This window comes from Camelus dromedarius, chromosome 24 (genome assembly GCF_036321535.1).
Source record: "Camelus dromedarius isolate mCamDro1 chromosome 24, mCamDro1.pat, whole genome shotgun sequence".
Classification (NCBI taxonomy): Eukaryota; Metazoa; Chordata; class Mammalia; order Artiodactyla; family Camelidae; genus Camelus; species Camelus dromedarius.
This window is the reverse complement of record NC_087459.1, coordinates 8,907,732-8,920,925: the sequence shown is the minus strand read 5'-3', so window position 1 is coordinate 8,920,925 and position 13,194 is coordinate 8,907,732. Positions and strand designations below refer to the sequence as shown.

The following is a 13,194-nucleotide window of genomic DNA, read 5'->3' as shown; positions in this document are numbered from 1 at the left end:
TGGTGGGTGGCCGCGGTGCTTCCTGGGGAGTCAGAGCGCTCTCTGGCGGATCACAGAGTCCATGGGGAGGGTGGAGTCACAGCGGCTCTTGGGGGTGTTCTTAGACTTCTATAGGTCCTGGCGTCACAATGGGATTCATAACTGTTTAGGGAAGAGGGGGTCACTTCCTTTTGGGAAAGTGGGAACGCTGAGGGACCACGACATCACGGGGGAGGTGTCACAGGGGCCCTTGGGGTGACACCTCCTTGGGGTGTTCGCAGAGCCTCTAACCGTTCGGCTGTGAAAGCCCTCTGGGATCACGGTGCCCTCTTGCAGGGGGGCAGATAGCTCCAAGGTGGGGGACCAAGGAGTCCTCTGGAATGACATCTGCCAAGGGGGGCCTCGAAACAACTCTTTGGGGCTATTACATCCCTCTGGGTTGGGGCGGAGGTTTCATTGTGTCTGTTACACCCCTCCTGGGCAGGAGCTCGAGGCACTGAGGGAGGCGCGGGGCAGGGGCGGGCGAGGGCCCAGATGGCGACGCGCGCGACGTGAGCAAAGACTCCTCAGCAGGCTGATGCACTGGATGAACGTGCGCCTTGATGTGTGGGAAGGGCCCCGCCTGGCCCCAGCCCGGTCCCCGCCCGGCCTGCGGGCTCAGGCCGCCCCGCAGCGCCCCCGCCGCTCGCGCCGCTGCAGCCTCCGAAGGCGCCTCGTCCACGCATCCCGCCAGGGCAGCACGAGGCTCCCGCGGGCGGCGCTGAGCCCGGGGCCCCGGCCCCCGGGGACCCCGACCGCGGCCCCGGGCCCGCCCCCCAGCAGCAGGTAGCGGCGGCCGGGCAGCAAGCGCGGGCAGCCGCAGGCTGCGTCCCGCGCCGGCACCCACAGCGCGCTGCTCCCGCGCCGCGCGCGCTCCTCGCCGCTCCGGAACACGGCAAGCACGGCCACCGGGAAGCGCGTCCAGGAGCCGCGCGCCTCGCCGCGCGCGCCCACTGCCACCTGCACCGCTGCGAGGGGGGCGAGAGGAGGCAGGTTCAGGCGGGGCGGGGCCCGGAGGGGGCGGGCCGCGCAGAGGAGCACCCGGCGGCCGCGCGTGGGAGGGGCGCGGAGGAGGAACCCACAGGGGACACGTAGCATCGCGAGCACACGAAGGCCACGGGGGGCTGACAGGGCGGGGACAGGGACAGCGGAGGACCAGAGGGGTGTGGTATGGCCTTGGGGTCCAGCTAGGGTCAGGGTATCCAGAGGGAAAGTGAGGGCAAGGTGAGGAGGTCGAGGGCAGGAGGCCTCAGGGCAGCCTACCGTAGTCCTTCCTGCAGAACTTCTTCAGGCTGATGCGGTAGCTGCCACGGGCGGGTTTGCAGTGCAAGTCGCAGTCTGGGAGGAGGGCGCAGGAGGAGGTTGGCACAGATCCCCACCTCCTTCCCCCATCCTTTCCTCTTCCCTTCCTTGAACCCATTACCCCCTCCCCCTATGGACATGGTGGTCTGGGACCTCCACTCACCCTGGGGCTCCACAGGGCTGCTCTCCTCAGTGGGTCCAGGGACAGGGGTCTCTGGAGAGGATGGGATAATGGCCTGCGTTTGAGGGGGGCAGGGGACTCTGCAGGGCTCAGGAGACAGTTGAGGGGGGCAGGGGGATGTGCAGGGCTCAGGGAACAGGTAGGCAGCAGAGAAAGCTGGGGTGACCTCGGCTGAGGTGGTCTAAGCAGGGCGGCGTCACTCACTAACGCAGGGTGCTACTGGAGAGCGGCTCTGCTGGAAGCCAGGGGCACAGCGGTTGCAGGTGAGGCCAGTGACGCCATCCTTGCAGGGACACTGGCCTGTGGTCTGGTTGCAGGTTTTGCCAGCAGCACCAACAGGGTGACAGTCACAGGCTAAGGACAGAAGTGGGATGGTCAGAAGCCCATCTAGGGATGTGGGAAACCAGAGGGTGAGGGTGTATAGGTGGCAGGTGGCTCACCCCTGCAAGCTCGGCGGTCACTCAGGGCACGGCCCAGGTCTCTATAGAAGCCCTCCCGGCAGTAGTGGCAGTGCCGGCCAGCAGTATTGTGCCGGCAGTTGAGGCAGACACCGCCACTGCGGCGGCCAGACAGTCGGTACAGCTCCATGTTGAAGCGGCAGCGGCGGGCATGGCCGTTGCAGGAGCAAGCTGCAGGGAAGGATGGGTCAGGGATAGGCTCGCCTGGTCTAAGATCCCCAGGCGACCCTCCAGGGCCTCACCAAGGCAGGCGTGGGCTTCCCGGGCAGTGGCCCGCTGCCATGGCCTGTCGCAGTAGAAGGGCTTGCAGCGGCTGCAGTCCGGGCCCTCGGTGCCATGCCGGCAGTCGCAGATCAGATGGCCCTGGGGGTCCAGCAGGCACCTGGAGGCATGCCCATTGCACTTACAGCGCCCGCCCACCTGGAGCTCAGTGGCAGAGTAGGAGTAAGGGACCATGGCTGTGGAGTCTCTGGTGTCCCCCAGCATGGTAGGCCTTGTGAGCACTATTTGAATGTCTGTAGCGGTCACCCAGTCTTGGAGCACTGGGCTGCTGTCCAGATCCAGGCCTGGCGGGCTGCCATCCTGCACGCTGAAGGCCAGAAGGCCACCACCGTCAGGCTGGGCCTGGGGCTCAGGGAAACACAGGGCTTCAGGCCCTGGGCCAGCTGGGCCATCAGCAGGGGCAGGCAGTCGGCTGTAATCCAGGCCACAGCAGGAGGAGAAGAAGCCCAGTGGAGCCCAGCTTCGGCCATGGTCCTGAGACTTGAGCAGGGCCACGGATGTTGGGGGTGGCGAGCAGAAGCGCAAGCTCACGAACACCAGCTCAAAAGCCTTGCCCAGGGGCACTGTGAGGGTCACGTTGAGGGGCACCTGCGTTAGCGAGTCCGAACGCCAGCATAGAGGGCTTGTGGTGCCCCCTGCGGAGGTTAGGAGGCTGGCAGGGTGTGCCCGCCGCGGATCGGAGGCGTCGCAGGCCCGTGTGGCCGGCCGCCCGCACGTGCTGGACGCCTGCACCTCGCGGCCCAAGGCCGCGTTCACCAGGCCGGGCACACAGCCGCGGGGCGCGCCCCCCTCGTCATGGCAGGGGTCGGCGGGCGCCGGTGGCCCCGGGCTCAGGGCGGCCACAAGTGTGCCCGCGGTCAGCAGCAGCCCCCAGGGCCAGCCGGGCATGGCCGGAGCCGCCGTGGGTCAGCCAGCCAGCCGGGGTCCCACGCCACTGCCCTCGGGAGAGAGAGCCCGCTCCGAGGCTCTGCCTGCTGGTCCTCAATGCCGAGCAACCAGAGCCCCCAGGCGGCCCTAGCCGGGGCCCAGAGGTGGGAGCAGCTGCGGGCACGCCCTGGCCGAGCGGAGCAGCGGGGATGTCGGTGAGTCCTCCCGCTGGGCCTGGAGCAATGACAGGCGTCGCCCCCGCTCTCGGTGCCTCCGCCTGCAGAGGCCCCACCCGCCACCCGCCGCTCGCACTCACCCACCGAGGGCCGGGTAGAGCAGGTCTCCCAGCCTCCCGGGAAGGGCCAAGGGCAGGCGGGGCCTGGGGCGCCCCAGCCGCCGCCTCCTCCCGGCTGCAGCGAGGGCGGGCGAGCTGTGCCAGAAGGGGGTGGGGGGCGCAGCAGGCGCACGCCTGGGCCCAGCCGGGGGCGGGGCTGCTCGGGCCGTGAAGGAGGGAGGGGAAGGGAGGGGAAGGGAGGGGAGGGGAGGGGGCCTCGTCGGCAGAGCCGGAATCAGAAGCAGATTCAGACACTGGCTGGGCCAGCGGGGGAGGGGGCTGGGAGGCCCTGGAGTCGGGGGAGGGGCTGGGGAGCCAGGAATGTGCTGGCGGGAGGGGTTGGAGGGGTGGCTCAGCCACGCAGCCCATGGGGGACCACCCAGTCGGCCCCCGGCCTACAGCCAGGCTTTGACTGCTCCTGGGGTTGTGCCACGTGCTGGGCGGGGGTCTGGCTGCCTCCTCCCTCAGGCAGGCTGGGCCCTGCATCTGAAGACTGGGGCCCAGATGCTCCCCCCACCCCCATCCCTACAGGGCACATTCAGGGCAAAGGAGGACAATCCCGGCTGGTGGTTTTGGGGTATCCCCAAGGCAGCAGTCTGCTCTAGTAGAAAGAACCCAGGATTGGGGCCAGGTCTGATTTTGAATCCAAGCTGCTCCAATTTCTAGTTGTGTGGTTTAGATTCCTTAACTTGCCCAAGCCTCAGTTTCCTCATCAGCCAGATGCCTATAATTCAACTTTGCCAAGCTGTTGGGATATCATTAGCTACATAGGTATTGGATGTAGCCAGGGAGCTCACTTGGGTCCCTCCTGCCTCATGTTCAGGAAGGACTGCACCCCAGGACTGGCCTGAGCTCACCTAAGTGATGAAGCTGGCATTCCCCACCGGGATCAGGCCAAACTCTTGTCCCAAACCACCCCTGGGTCTCTGAGTGTCTACTTGCATCACCATGATAGGCATTAAAGCTGGCAGGGAGGAAGCTGGAGCTGTGCATGTATGTGTGTGTGTATGTTGGGGTGGGGGGCAGGTATAGCCCACTAGGTGACAGGGCCTTTTGGGGTTCAGGGCCTTGGTCAGCTGTTGAGGACCTCCTGTGACAGGTAGGGAGTCGGGTTTGATCCATGGGGAGGGCCGAGTCACAGACAGTTCAGTGCTAGAACTCCTGAGTCCCAGCCACATACTAGCAGGTTTGGGCAGGGAAACAGTCCAGCTGGGTAGCCTGAGCACCATCTGGGGGTGAGGCAGCTGCAACTAAGAATGGCCCCAGGCAAGAGGGACCAGAAGTTGCTCTGGACAGAAAGACCCCTTCCCCATGACGTTTAGGTCCTTGATGGAGGGAGCCAAGTATTTCAGGAAGGGTCAGCCCCATGCAGTGGGGGCAGGGAATACAGGAATACATCCTACCTGGGAGCAGCTCTGAGGCCTGAAGTTTCAGATGGGAGGCTGACCCCAGGCCAGGCCCAGCCCAGCAGCAAGTGGAGGACACCACATGGGTGTCTGTGTAGGCGGGGGCTGCCACCCTCAGCTGGGCCAGAGATAGTGCAGGGATGGACAAGAAGAGGATGGAGAGAAGAATCCTTGTGCTGTTTAGGAGAGGAGGGACAGGAGGGCACTGAAACCTCCCAGGGTATACTGAAGAAGAGGAGGATGCAGGAGGGCTTGACTTTAGAAAAAGAGCAGCGGGAAGACTGGATGGTGGGGGAAGACAGTCACCCTCTGGTCAAGGCCCTTTCCCAGGCCTGAATAGCACACATTCAGCAGGGCGGGTAGGGTGGGTGGGGTGAAGGGACTGATGGGATGACAGGAGACTTTAGAAGGACTGAGACAGGAGGGCCAGAGGGGCTGCTAGCCTCTCCCTTCACCTCTAACAACAACAGGAAGGCCAAGGGTGCCCCATGCCCCAGAAAGCAGGTGCCACAGGGACCTGTCCCTCAACTTCTCGATGAAGAGATTAAGCCCCTTGTAACAAACAGCCATGCATGAGTGAGGGAGCTGACAGGGCACACAGTTCTGCTCTGGGATGGGTGAGGTTCAGAAACAACACTTTTCCAACCATCCTCTTCAAGGTTTTTCTGATCATCAGCCTCAAAACTCGCTGGGATGGGAGGAGCCCTGGTGGGAGAGTGAGGGATGTGATAAATCCTTCTGGGATTGTTAGAAGCAAGGAGGTGGCCACAGTGGGGAGAAATGCACAGGCCCAACACAGTGGTTCCCCAGGGCCCGAGACAAGCCTCCAGCAAAACTGTGGCTATCTGGACTTCAGGAGTCCTTCCAGGAAGGAGGAAAGCAGGGAGCAGCTCTCCCTGCCCAGCACTGCAGGTTTTGTGTATGGCCCAGCCTCCTCATGAGTTGGGGTTAGGGTCTGCAAAACATCTGGTGGCTTCTGGTGTGGGTATAAGGTCCCCAGGGCTTAGCCTGCAGTGTTGATCAGGGCCAGCTGGCACTACTAGCTCCCCAGGGAGGAGGCTGCAGGCAGCCCAGCCTCTTCCCTGGAACGGCCCTAGGGTATGCATTCTCTTCTGGTCCCTGGTGCAGCCCTGGCAGATGGTGTGATAGGAGTTATGAGGGGGCCTTCCCCACAGCACCCAACCCAGGATCATTTCTTCTTGTGGACTCAGCCATCTGGCTCCGGCCCCTGAATAGAGCCTCTCACACCTCACAGTTCTCTGCAGGCCCTGCCCACTCTTGGCACCTTAGGAGAGGCTCCACCTCCAGGTCCCCACCTGCAACTCTTCAGGTGGCAGTCCCCCTACCCCCATCCTCGCCCCCATTTGGAGTGATAGTTGCTGGCTTTGGGGCTCAGGGAACCTATCTGGGAGAAAACGAAACGAGGGACCCTGACAGTCTCAAACCTCAGGGGGCTGGGGTCTTTCCCTTAAAAGACCAACTGATCAAATACTCCAGGCCTAGCCCAGGATCCCACTGTTCATCAGACGCAAGCCACCACTTGTTCACATAAAGCACAAACATTTATTGAGTGCCTATTATGCCTCGAGAGGCTTCCACCCCAGCGGGGAAGACACAGCTCGGGAAGGGCGCCTCGTCCCGAGGAAGGTGGCCAAGTCAAGTCCTCGGCCAGCTGCCGCCCCGCAACCTGCACACCCGGCAGGGCCCCTGTGCCGCGCATACTGCCGCCAGCCCCGCTCTGCGCGCCAAGCGAAACGCCGAAAAGCAACACTGTGTGGAGGAGGGGCGCGAGAAGGGGAGAGCCGAGTCTGGGGAGGGGAGGAAAATGACTTGTAGCCCCCTTAAAGGTCAGGCCTCCTAACGGTTCAGAACGATACAGTTTGGGGACAGGGTCTGGGGAGGTTTCCAGGACCCGCGAGCCGCACTGCGCCAGCCGGCTTGGACGAGGTCCGAAGGGAGGAGGCGCCGGCTCGCCGTGACCTCGCAGGGCAGAGGGATTGGCGCGCGGGCTCAGGGCGTCCCCGGCTCCCGCCGCCCCCCGCGCATGGCCCTCCGCCGCCGCCGAGCGCGCCAGCATAGGAAGGCGGCGGCCAGGAGCCCGAGGCCCGCGCCGAGTGCGGCAAGCGACGCGCTCTGGGCCAGGTCCAGGCGGGGTCCGCGCAGCGAGAAGGTGATGGCCGTGGCGGAGGCGCCAGCAAGGAGAGCCACGGCGCCGAACGGCAGGACGCAAAGCGGCCACGAGCCCCCCGCGCCGCCGGTGGCCAAGAGCAGTGCGCGTAGGACCCGCGGGGGCTCGGCAGGGGCCGCGGGTGGGGGCTCGTGCGAGCTCATGCCTCCGACGCTGGGGCTGCGCTCGGGGTGGGTGTGGGCGCCCCTGCAGCCCCAGCTTGCCCGCCACGTCAGAGTGGATTGGACGGTATGCGGTGACGCCAGTGGGAGGAGTTCGCCGCTGTCTCCTGGCATCGCGTGGGCGGGCACTAATCCAGAGGTGAGGGTCTCCCTTTCCTGCCCTGGGTGCCCTGTGCTGAGGCCTCCTCAGACCTCTCCCCTCGTGCTATCCGCAGCACCTCCCTGCCCTTGAAGGCCCAGGTGCTCACAGCAGACCGCAGGACACCACCAGTGCCCAGGACTGGCCTCAGATGGGTGGGTCATTGAGTCAACAATTTCTGGGCACCCAGCTGGGCCTAGTTAGAGATGGAGGTGGACAGCATCCCTGCCCAATAGGGAAGATGCAAAATAAACCAAGTGAATTAGTGGAGGAAATGACTGTCATGGAGACCACCTGCTGTGGAAACTGATTCTGGGGTGGCTAGTAACAGGGTGGTGGTGGGATTTGCCCTGGAGATCAAGGGTTCCTCCCGATCCCCGCAGCTGAGCATAAGCTCTGGAGGCAGCAATGGGGTGGCCAGAAAGAGGTGCTTGTCCACCAGGTAACCTCCCTCTCTTGCTTCCCCTACCCTGGAGTTCCACTCCCCAGAAGCCCCTCAGTGCAATGAATGCCCTGGTTTTTTGTTTCCTACTTTGGTCTGTCATCTGGTCCCCAGCAGCCCAAAAGACCTAGGACTCCATGTCCAAGGTTTCTGGCCTGCTGACTTTTACAAGTAGGGCCTCCTGCAGGATGGGGCCACCCCAAGGCTACTTCAGCATCACCCAGTTCATCCCCCCATATCTCGAACACTTCATCAGGCTCTCATAAGACTGGGCCTTCTCGGGAATGAGATGCCTCCAGGGCCTGAGTCTCTCAGGGAGGAAGCGGGTGTTACTTGGTCTTGCACATCAATGTTCACACAAAGAGCTAGTGCGCCAGCTCTGCGGGTTGTGCTTGGCCCACACGGGTGCTCAGTAAAGATTCATGTTAGTGACACCAATGCCTCCCAGCCCCCATCAAGGCCCAGAGCTGTGAAGCATCTAACATCATCTTGATTCATCTTCACCCCAGCCCCAGTGGTAATAACCACTGTCCCAGTATGACAATGGGGACTGAGGCTCAAAATCATTGAGAATTTTGCTGAAAGTCCCACAGCAGCAGACAAGTTATAATGTCAACCCACGATCTGACTTTGACCTCTACACTTTCTTGCCTTCCAGGAAACAACGATTCCTTCAGCAGGGTAGGTGGGAGCCTCAGAGGTAATAATGGAGCAAAGGAGGTGATGGGCCCTTTCCCTGGAGGTGGCTCAGTGTGGAAGGCCCACACCAGCCACTAGCAACGGGCACAGCACAGGAGGTGGTAGTGGGCACGGGCACCAGGAGAGATGGCTGCCCACTATGATAGAGGCTTGTGGCTTTTTTGTGCCCAGTACAAATCTAGGCACTTGTGGGGAGGGGTTTCAGGTGTGCCAGGGCCAGTGCATGAGGTGAGTCCCCAGTGCGGCCCACCTTGAGTGGCCTTGCCCACTCCTTTCACTACAGAAAGAATATGCCTGTTCTTGGTAAATACACTTCATAAATTCTCGGTAAGTTAAAAAAAAAAAAAAAAGAAAAAAAAAGAAAACAAACACACACCAAGTCCAACCTTGGTATGATTTAAATATATATATACTTCCTAATGTAGTTTTAATGTCACACAAGTGGCTTTTAAGTGCAAAGCAAGAGAAAACAGAGGTAGCTAAGAAAAGCCCGCACGAGCCTCTGTTCTCCTGAGCCTGTGGAAGGCCGAGCCGAGCCCAGCCGAGCCCTGACCAGCAGGTTTAGCAGCTGTGACAAAGGCCCTGTGCCCCTCAGGGAGAGCCAGGCCGTAGTCCCTGCACCCTCAGAAGCCTGCTTTTCCAAGGGGGCACGGACACCTCTGGGCCCCTGGCTCACTACACTAGTGAAAACCCCCTTAATCCTCATTCACTTAACTCTGACTAGGGAAGAGGGGCTCTCCCCGACAGACAGGGTCGGGGGCAGAATCAGCTTGCCTTTGCTGCAGGGCTCTGGGAGCTGAGGGACGGGCCTGGCCGCCTGGCCATGGGAAGGGCTCAGTCGGCAGGCTCATCTTCTCGGAGGATGGTGAGGAAGCGCTCACCCCCCTCGCAGAGCAGGCTGTGCACAGCCCGGCACAGTGCCAGCCAGGGCGGCCCCAGGGGCTCCTGTTCCCTCACCAGGGGGAGGAGTTCAGCCATCAGGACCTGCAGGGTGGTACAGGGCCAAGGTCTCAGGAGGGCCCTGTCTCAACTAGCTCAGGGCCCCCACAGGCAGGCCTGAGGAGTGGGGCAATTCCAAAGCAGGCTTCGACACACCAGGCTCCAGCCCTTCCCTCCTCCCAGAGCACCAGCACCCTCAGCACGTGCACGGGCTCAGAGGCTCCCATCCTTTCCTGGTGGGTCTTGAGGGGAGAAGCACAGATAGACTCTCAAGGCCAAGTCCTCACGAGGCTGCAGACCTGGAGTCCTCACCAGGGCACCCCTAACAAAGTCACCTACTCCCCACGCTGGAAGTACCTTTTCCAGGTGAATCTGCTGGTTCAGCATGGCCACCCGCAGCCTAAGGGCTGCCAGGGTCTGCAGCTCCTGGGTACTGGAGTAGAGAAGCAATGGGGGGCTCCGGATAGTGTCTGCTCCTCCTCCACAGGGTGATGAGGCCCTAGGGAGTCTCCCCTCAGGCCATGGCCCCAGCTGCTGTTCCACCACTGCTGTAAGGACAGAGGGCTAAGGCCTCATGGGGCAGTGGCTAGGCGCCTCCTCCCCACTCACCTTTTATGGGATGCAAAGTTTCCCTTTGCCTCCTGGATGAAGCCCTATTGTCCATAAATAACTATTGTGCAATACCAGGTATCTGCTAGCACCTAAGTCTCACAAGCCTAACTGGCTAAATAAGCAAGTTCTTAGAGTGATGGGATCTGTGTGTTGGGAGAGGGAATGGAGCGGGGGAGCTGTCTTGGCCAGCTCCACAGGACAACCAGTGAGAACTTAGGATGCAGTGGGGTGACATGGGGAAGGGCCTGCCTGCCTCTGCTCCTGGGCTGCTGTTAAAGTCCCAACACTTCCTTGTGGCTAGAGGACTCTGACCCCCCCCACCAGATTTCAGCACAGGTGGAGGTGGGGATGGAGTCTCACCTGTACGCAGCTCCTGCAGCCTGTGGAGACACTGCCCCACCAGGGCCTGCAGCCCCTCCAGGGTAAGCAGGCAGCGGTACTCCTGCATCCAGTCCTTGGGGTCTACATGAGTCAGGGAGGGCAGGCCAGGTCCGTGCTGGTCCTGAAGCTCTCCCTGAGCCCAGCCCTCCTCACTTCCACCAGAAACCCAAATCAGGGCCCACTAACCTGCAGTGAGTTCCTTCCCCATTCGAAGTCTTAGAAGCGAGCAGGCCTTCCGCAGGCGCCCTACCTCCGCCTCCACCTCTGCGGGACTGAGCCTAGAGCTGGGCCAGCCTGACTGGACATTGGTCAGGGAAATTCCCCCGTGGCCAGGCCCCTCCCAGCCCTTTCCCCCAAGGATCAGGTCCTAGAGTTGCTCCTCAAACTCACCAGGTTTAGAGCCAGAACCTCTGCTCCCTCCCAACCCTCCACCCACTCTCATCGCAGGCTCCTGCAAGCCCAGCAAGGATACGGTTGTCTGCATTTTCTGGAGGAAATGGTTTTTAGCAGTGGTAGCAGCATCCCCAGAATCACTGGTATGTGTAGAGCTGAGCTGGGCCCACAGGCTGGGATGCACACATGGCAGTGAGGGAACCAAAGAGCATTGTGGTTATTTGAACCAGCTGGGCTGGGCCATGAGAAGTAGGCAAGGGCCAGGGTAGGGGCCCCGGGGAACCAAGGAGACACCATCCATGAAAAGGGGACAGAGCTGCCCCATTCTGGGAAGTACTAGGACAGAATTCAAGGAAGGGGAGAGAGGCCAGCAGTGACTGTAACCAGGATGTATGATAAGGGCTATGGGTGCTGGCTCTGAACCTGGCACAACACAAACACTTGCAGGCACCACCTCATTTAACCCTTACAACACCTCTATAAAGCTCGTACTACTACTGTCACCTCTACAAGGAAGATAAATTGGGACTCAGAAACACTAAGTGCCTTGCTCAAGGTCCCACAGGTTGAGAGAGGCTGAGCTGGGCCCACTGAGTCTAAGATGACTATAGCAGTCCTAAGTAGGCTGACTCTCTTAAGATAGTGTCGCCACCTAGCAAATAAAGCAGAAGAACCTGCTTGAAAAGTCTTACAAGCCTCAGCCTCCCTGCTTTCCACACTCCCCTGGTCTCCCCTCCACTCCCACCTAGCCCCAAGCTCAGCCTCACCGGGAGTTCTGGGAAGCTGCTTTCCTGAAGGCCATGGGCAGCTGCAGCAGGATCCTGTCGGGGAAGCCGGTGCTCAGAGCAGCCTTGCCTCATTCTGGGGATTGCAGGCCCCACTCAGCCCCATCAGGTTTGAGGCTCACCCACCCCCTCAGACAGGGCTTCCAGAGTGACCACGGGAGCCAGTCCACTCCAGGTCTGGCCTGGCAGAGGGAAGAGAAAGCAGAGCCCAGGCCTTCTAGAGCCCATGTGCAACCCCCGGGCTGGGTGGATAAGAGGACAAGGCACTGGGCAGCCACAGAGGAGAGCAGGACAGGCTCCAGCACATCCCACGTGGCACCTCCACAGCCTACCGTTCCATTCTGCCAGTTTCAGGTCATGGGCCTCATGGGGTGGCATCGTGGGGTTCTCCTGGCCCACCTCCAGCTCAATGCCCTCCCCCCCCCATCACCCCAAACCCAGACTCTTACTGCTGCCCAGGATCTGATCAGGTAGAGACAGCGATTCCCCCAGTGAGGGTATGGGAGACCTACCCCTTATCCTTGAGTGTAAAAACTTCTCGGGCCTGAGGAGCAGCCAGTGGGACTATTTGTTGGCTCCTGTGTCTTGGTTCCACCTTGGCAGCTCGGGCCCCTCGCCCCATGGAGGTTGGATTCTCCACTGAGACAAGCCTGCGCTCAGAGAGGTCCTTGGCAGGCACCCTGGTTTGACGGATGCCCCTGGGGGGTTTTGTTTCTGATGCATGGCTGCCAGTCCAGCCTGAGGCCCGGAGTCGGGTGGAGGCTCTGGTGGCAGGGGAAGCGGCAAGGGACTCAGACTTCACACTGGGGTCCTTGTCTCCTCCAGCTTTTGAGATGCCTTTTCGCACCCGTACAGCCTTCTCCAGCACCTGGGTCAGAAGCTCCAGCTCTTTGAGGTCTTGGGGACTGGGTGAGCATGCTGTGAAAGCTAAAAGTCATGTAGTGGTCCCTCACCACTGCACTCCAAAAGACAGACCAGGGGTGGCACCTGCAGAAGGTGGGTGGCTGAGGTTTACCTGAAGACGGAACCTTTTCATCAGTTTCTGGCCCTGGGGTTGGCTCCGGAACTGGGGTCTCGGCTGGTTCCCTGTGAAGACACAGGGCAGCCGTGGTGGCACGGTCAGGAGGCAGGGCCCAGGCCCAACACCACCCCCCAACCACGACGCCTAGTCTAGGAGCAGTCCCCGGGCCTGCAGGGGAAAGCCGGGTGAACACTGACAACCGGCAACTCGGAAGTGAGCGTTGGGCTCGGCCTCCCGGCCCAGGGGCTCTAATTTGGGTTCTGACGATCCTAGAGAGGCCTAGTCGTGTGGTTTCGGGGTCCGCATACCAGGCTCTAAGGAGTCGCCGGGAGACTCGCAGGCTCCGTTCCAGCTGCCGCTGTCGCTGGGCGCAGGAATCCAGGGCATCCCGCAGCTCGGCCACCAGCCTGGGAGGGACGCACCCGCAGCTCAGCACCCGACGGGCCTCGGGCCGCGCGCCCTCCCGCCCCGCCCCCGCTCCCTCCTGCGGCGCGGGCCTCACCGGCGCGAGCAGTCCGCGGGCAGCATGAAGACTGTTGCAACTCTTCGCTATTTGCCGCCGCCGGAGAATCCCTCCTCTTCCGGC

The 13,194-nt window shown here is 61.8% G+C and overlaps 2 protein-coding genes across 5 annotated transcripts; both read right to left on the bottom strand.

Moving 5' to 3' along the window:
- Positions 1-136: 136 nt before the first annotated feature.
- On the bottom strand, positions 137-3,296 carry NTN3 (netrin 3). The gene is made up of 6 exons (XM_031447666.2): positions 2,202-3,296; positions 1,942-2,130; positions 1,706-1,855; positions 1,484-1,534; positions 1,282-1,356; positions 137-986 (listed from the first exon to the last, which is right to left on the bottom strand). Exons 1-6 carry the CDS (start codon positions 3,127-3,129, stop codon positions 637-639), a joined length of 1,743 nt encoding a protein of 580 aa, XP_031303526.2. The 5' UTR covers positions 3,130-3,296; the 3' UTR covers positions 137-636.
- Positions 3,297-8,864: 5,568 nt separating this feature from the next.
- Positions 8,865-13,178, bottom strand: TEDC2 (tubulin epsilon and delta complex 2). 4 transcript variants are annotated; one of them, XM_031447672.2, is made up of 10 exons: positions 13,111-13,178; positions 12,917-13,015; positions 12,603-12,673; positions 12,100-12,514; positions 11,570-11,623; positions 10,882-10,975; positions 10,596-10,707; positions 10,389-10,490; positions 9,774-9,964; positions 8,865-9,461 (listed from the first exon to the last, which is right to left on the bottom strand). In XM_031447672.2, exons 1-10 carry the CDS (start codon positions 13,134-13,136, stop codon positions 9,312-9,314), a joined length of 1,314 nt encoding a protein of 437 aa, XP_031303532.1. In that variant the 5' UTR covers positions 13,137-13,178; the 3' UTR covers positions 8,865-9,311. The 4 variants fall into 4 exon arrangements, with proteins under 4 accessions (XP_031303532.1, XP_031303533.1, XP_031303534.1 ...); XM_031447673.2 differs by having other exon boundaries at positions 9,774-9,961; XM_031447674.2 differs by having other exon boundaries at positions 12,100-12,505.
- Between the last annotated feature and the right edge of the window lie 16 nt (positions 13,179-13,194).

Excerpts from the sequence above, each read along its gene's own strand:
- NTN3 (XM_031447666.2), bottom strand. The coding sequence starts at position 3,129 with ATGCCCGGCTGGCCCTGGGGGCTGCTGCTGACCGCGGGCACACTTGTG. Across the intron at positions 2,131-2,201 it reads GGAAGCCCACGCCTGCCTTG|CTTGCTCCTGCAACGGCCAT; the intron begins GTGAGGCCCTGG and ends CCTTCCCTGCAG. Across the intron at positions 1,357-1,483 it reads CAGCCCTGTGGAGCCCCAGG|ACTGCGACTTGCACTGCAAA; the intron begins GTGAGTGGAGGT and ends CCCTCCTCCCAG.
- TEDC2 (XM_031447672.2), bottom strand. The coding sequence starts at position 13,136 with ATGCTGCCCGCGGACTGCTCGCGCCG. Across the intron at positions 10,708-10,881 it reads TCCAGAAAATGCAGACAACC|TCAGGCTGGCCCAGCTCTAG; the intron begins GTATCCTTGCTG and ends ACCAATGTCCAG. Across the intron at positions 10,491-10,595 it reads GGGGAAGGAACTCACTGCAG|ACCCCAAGGACTGGATGCAG; the intron begins GTTAGTGGGCCC and ends TGACTCATGTAG.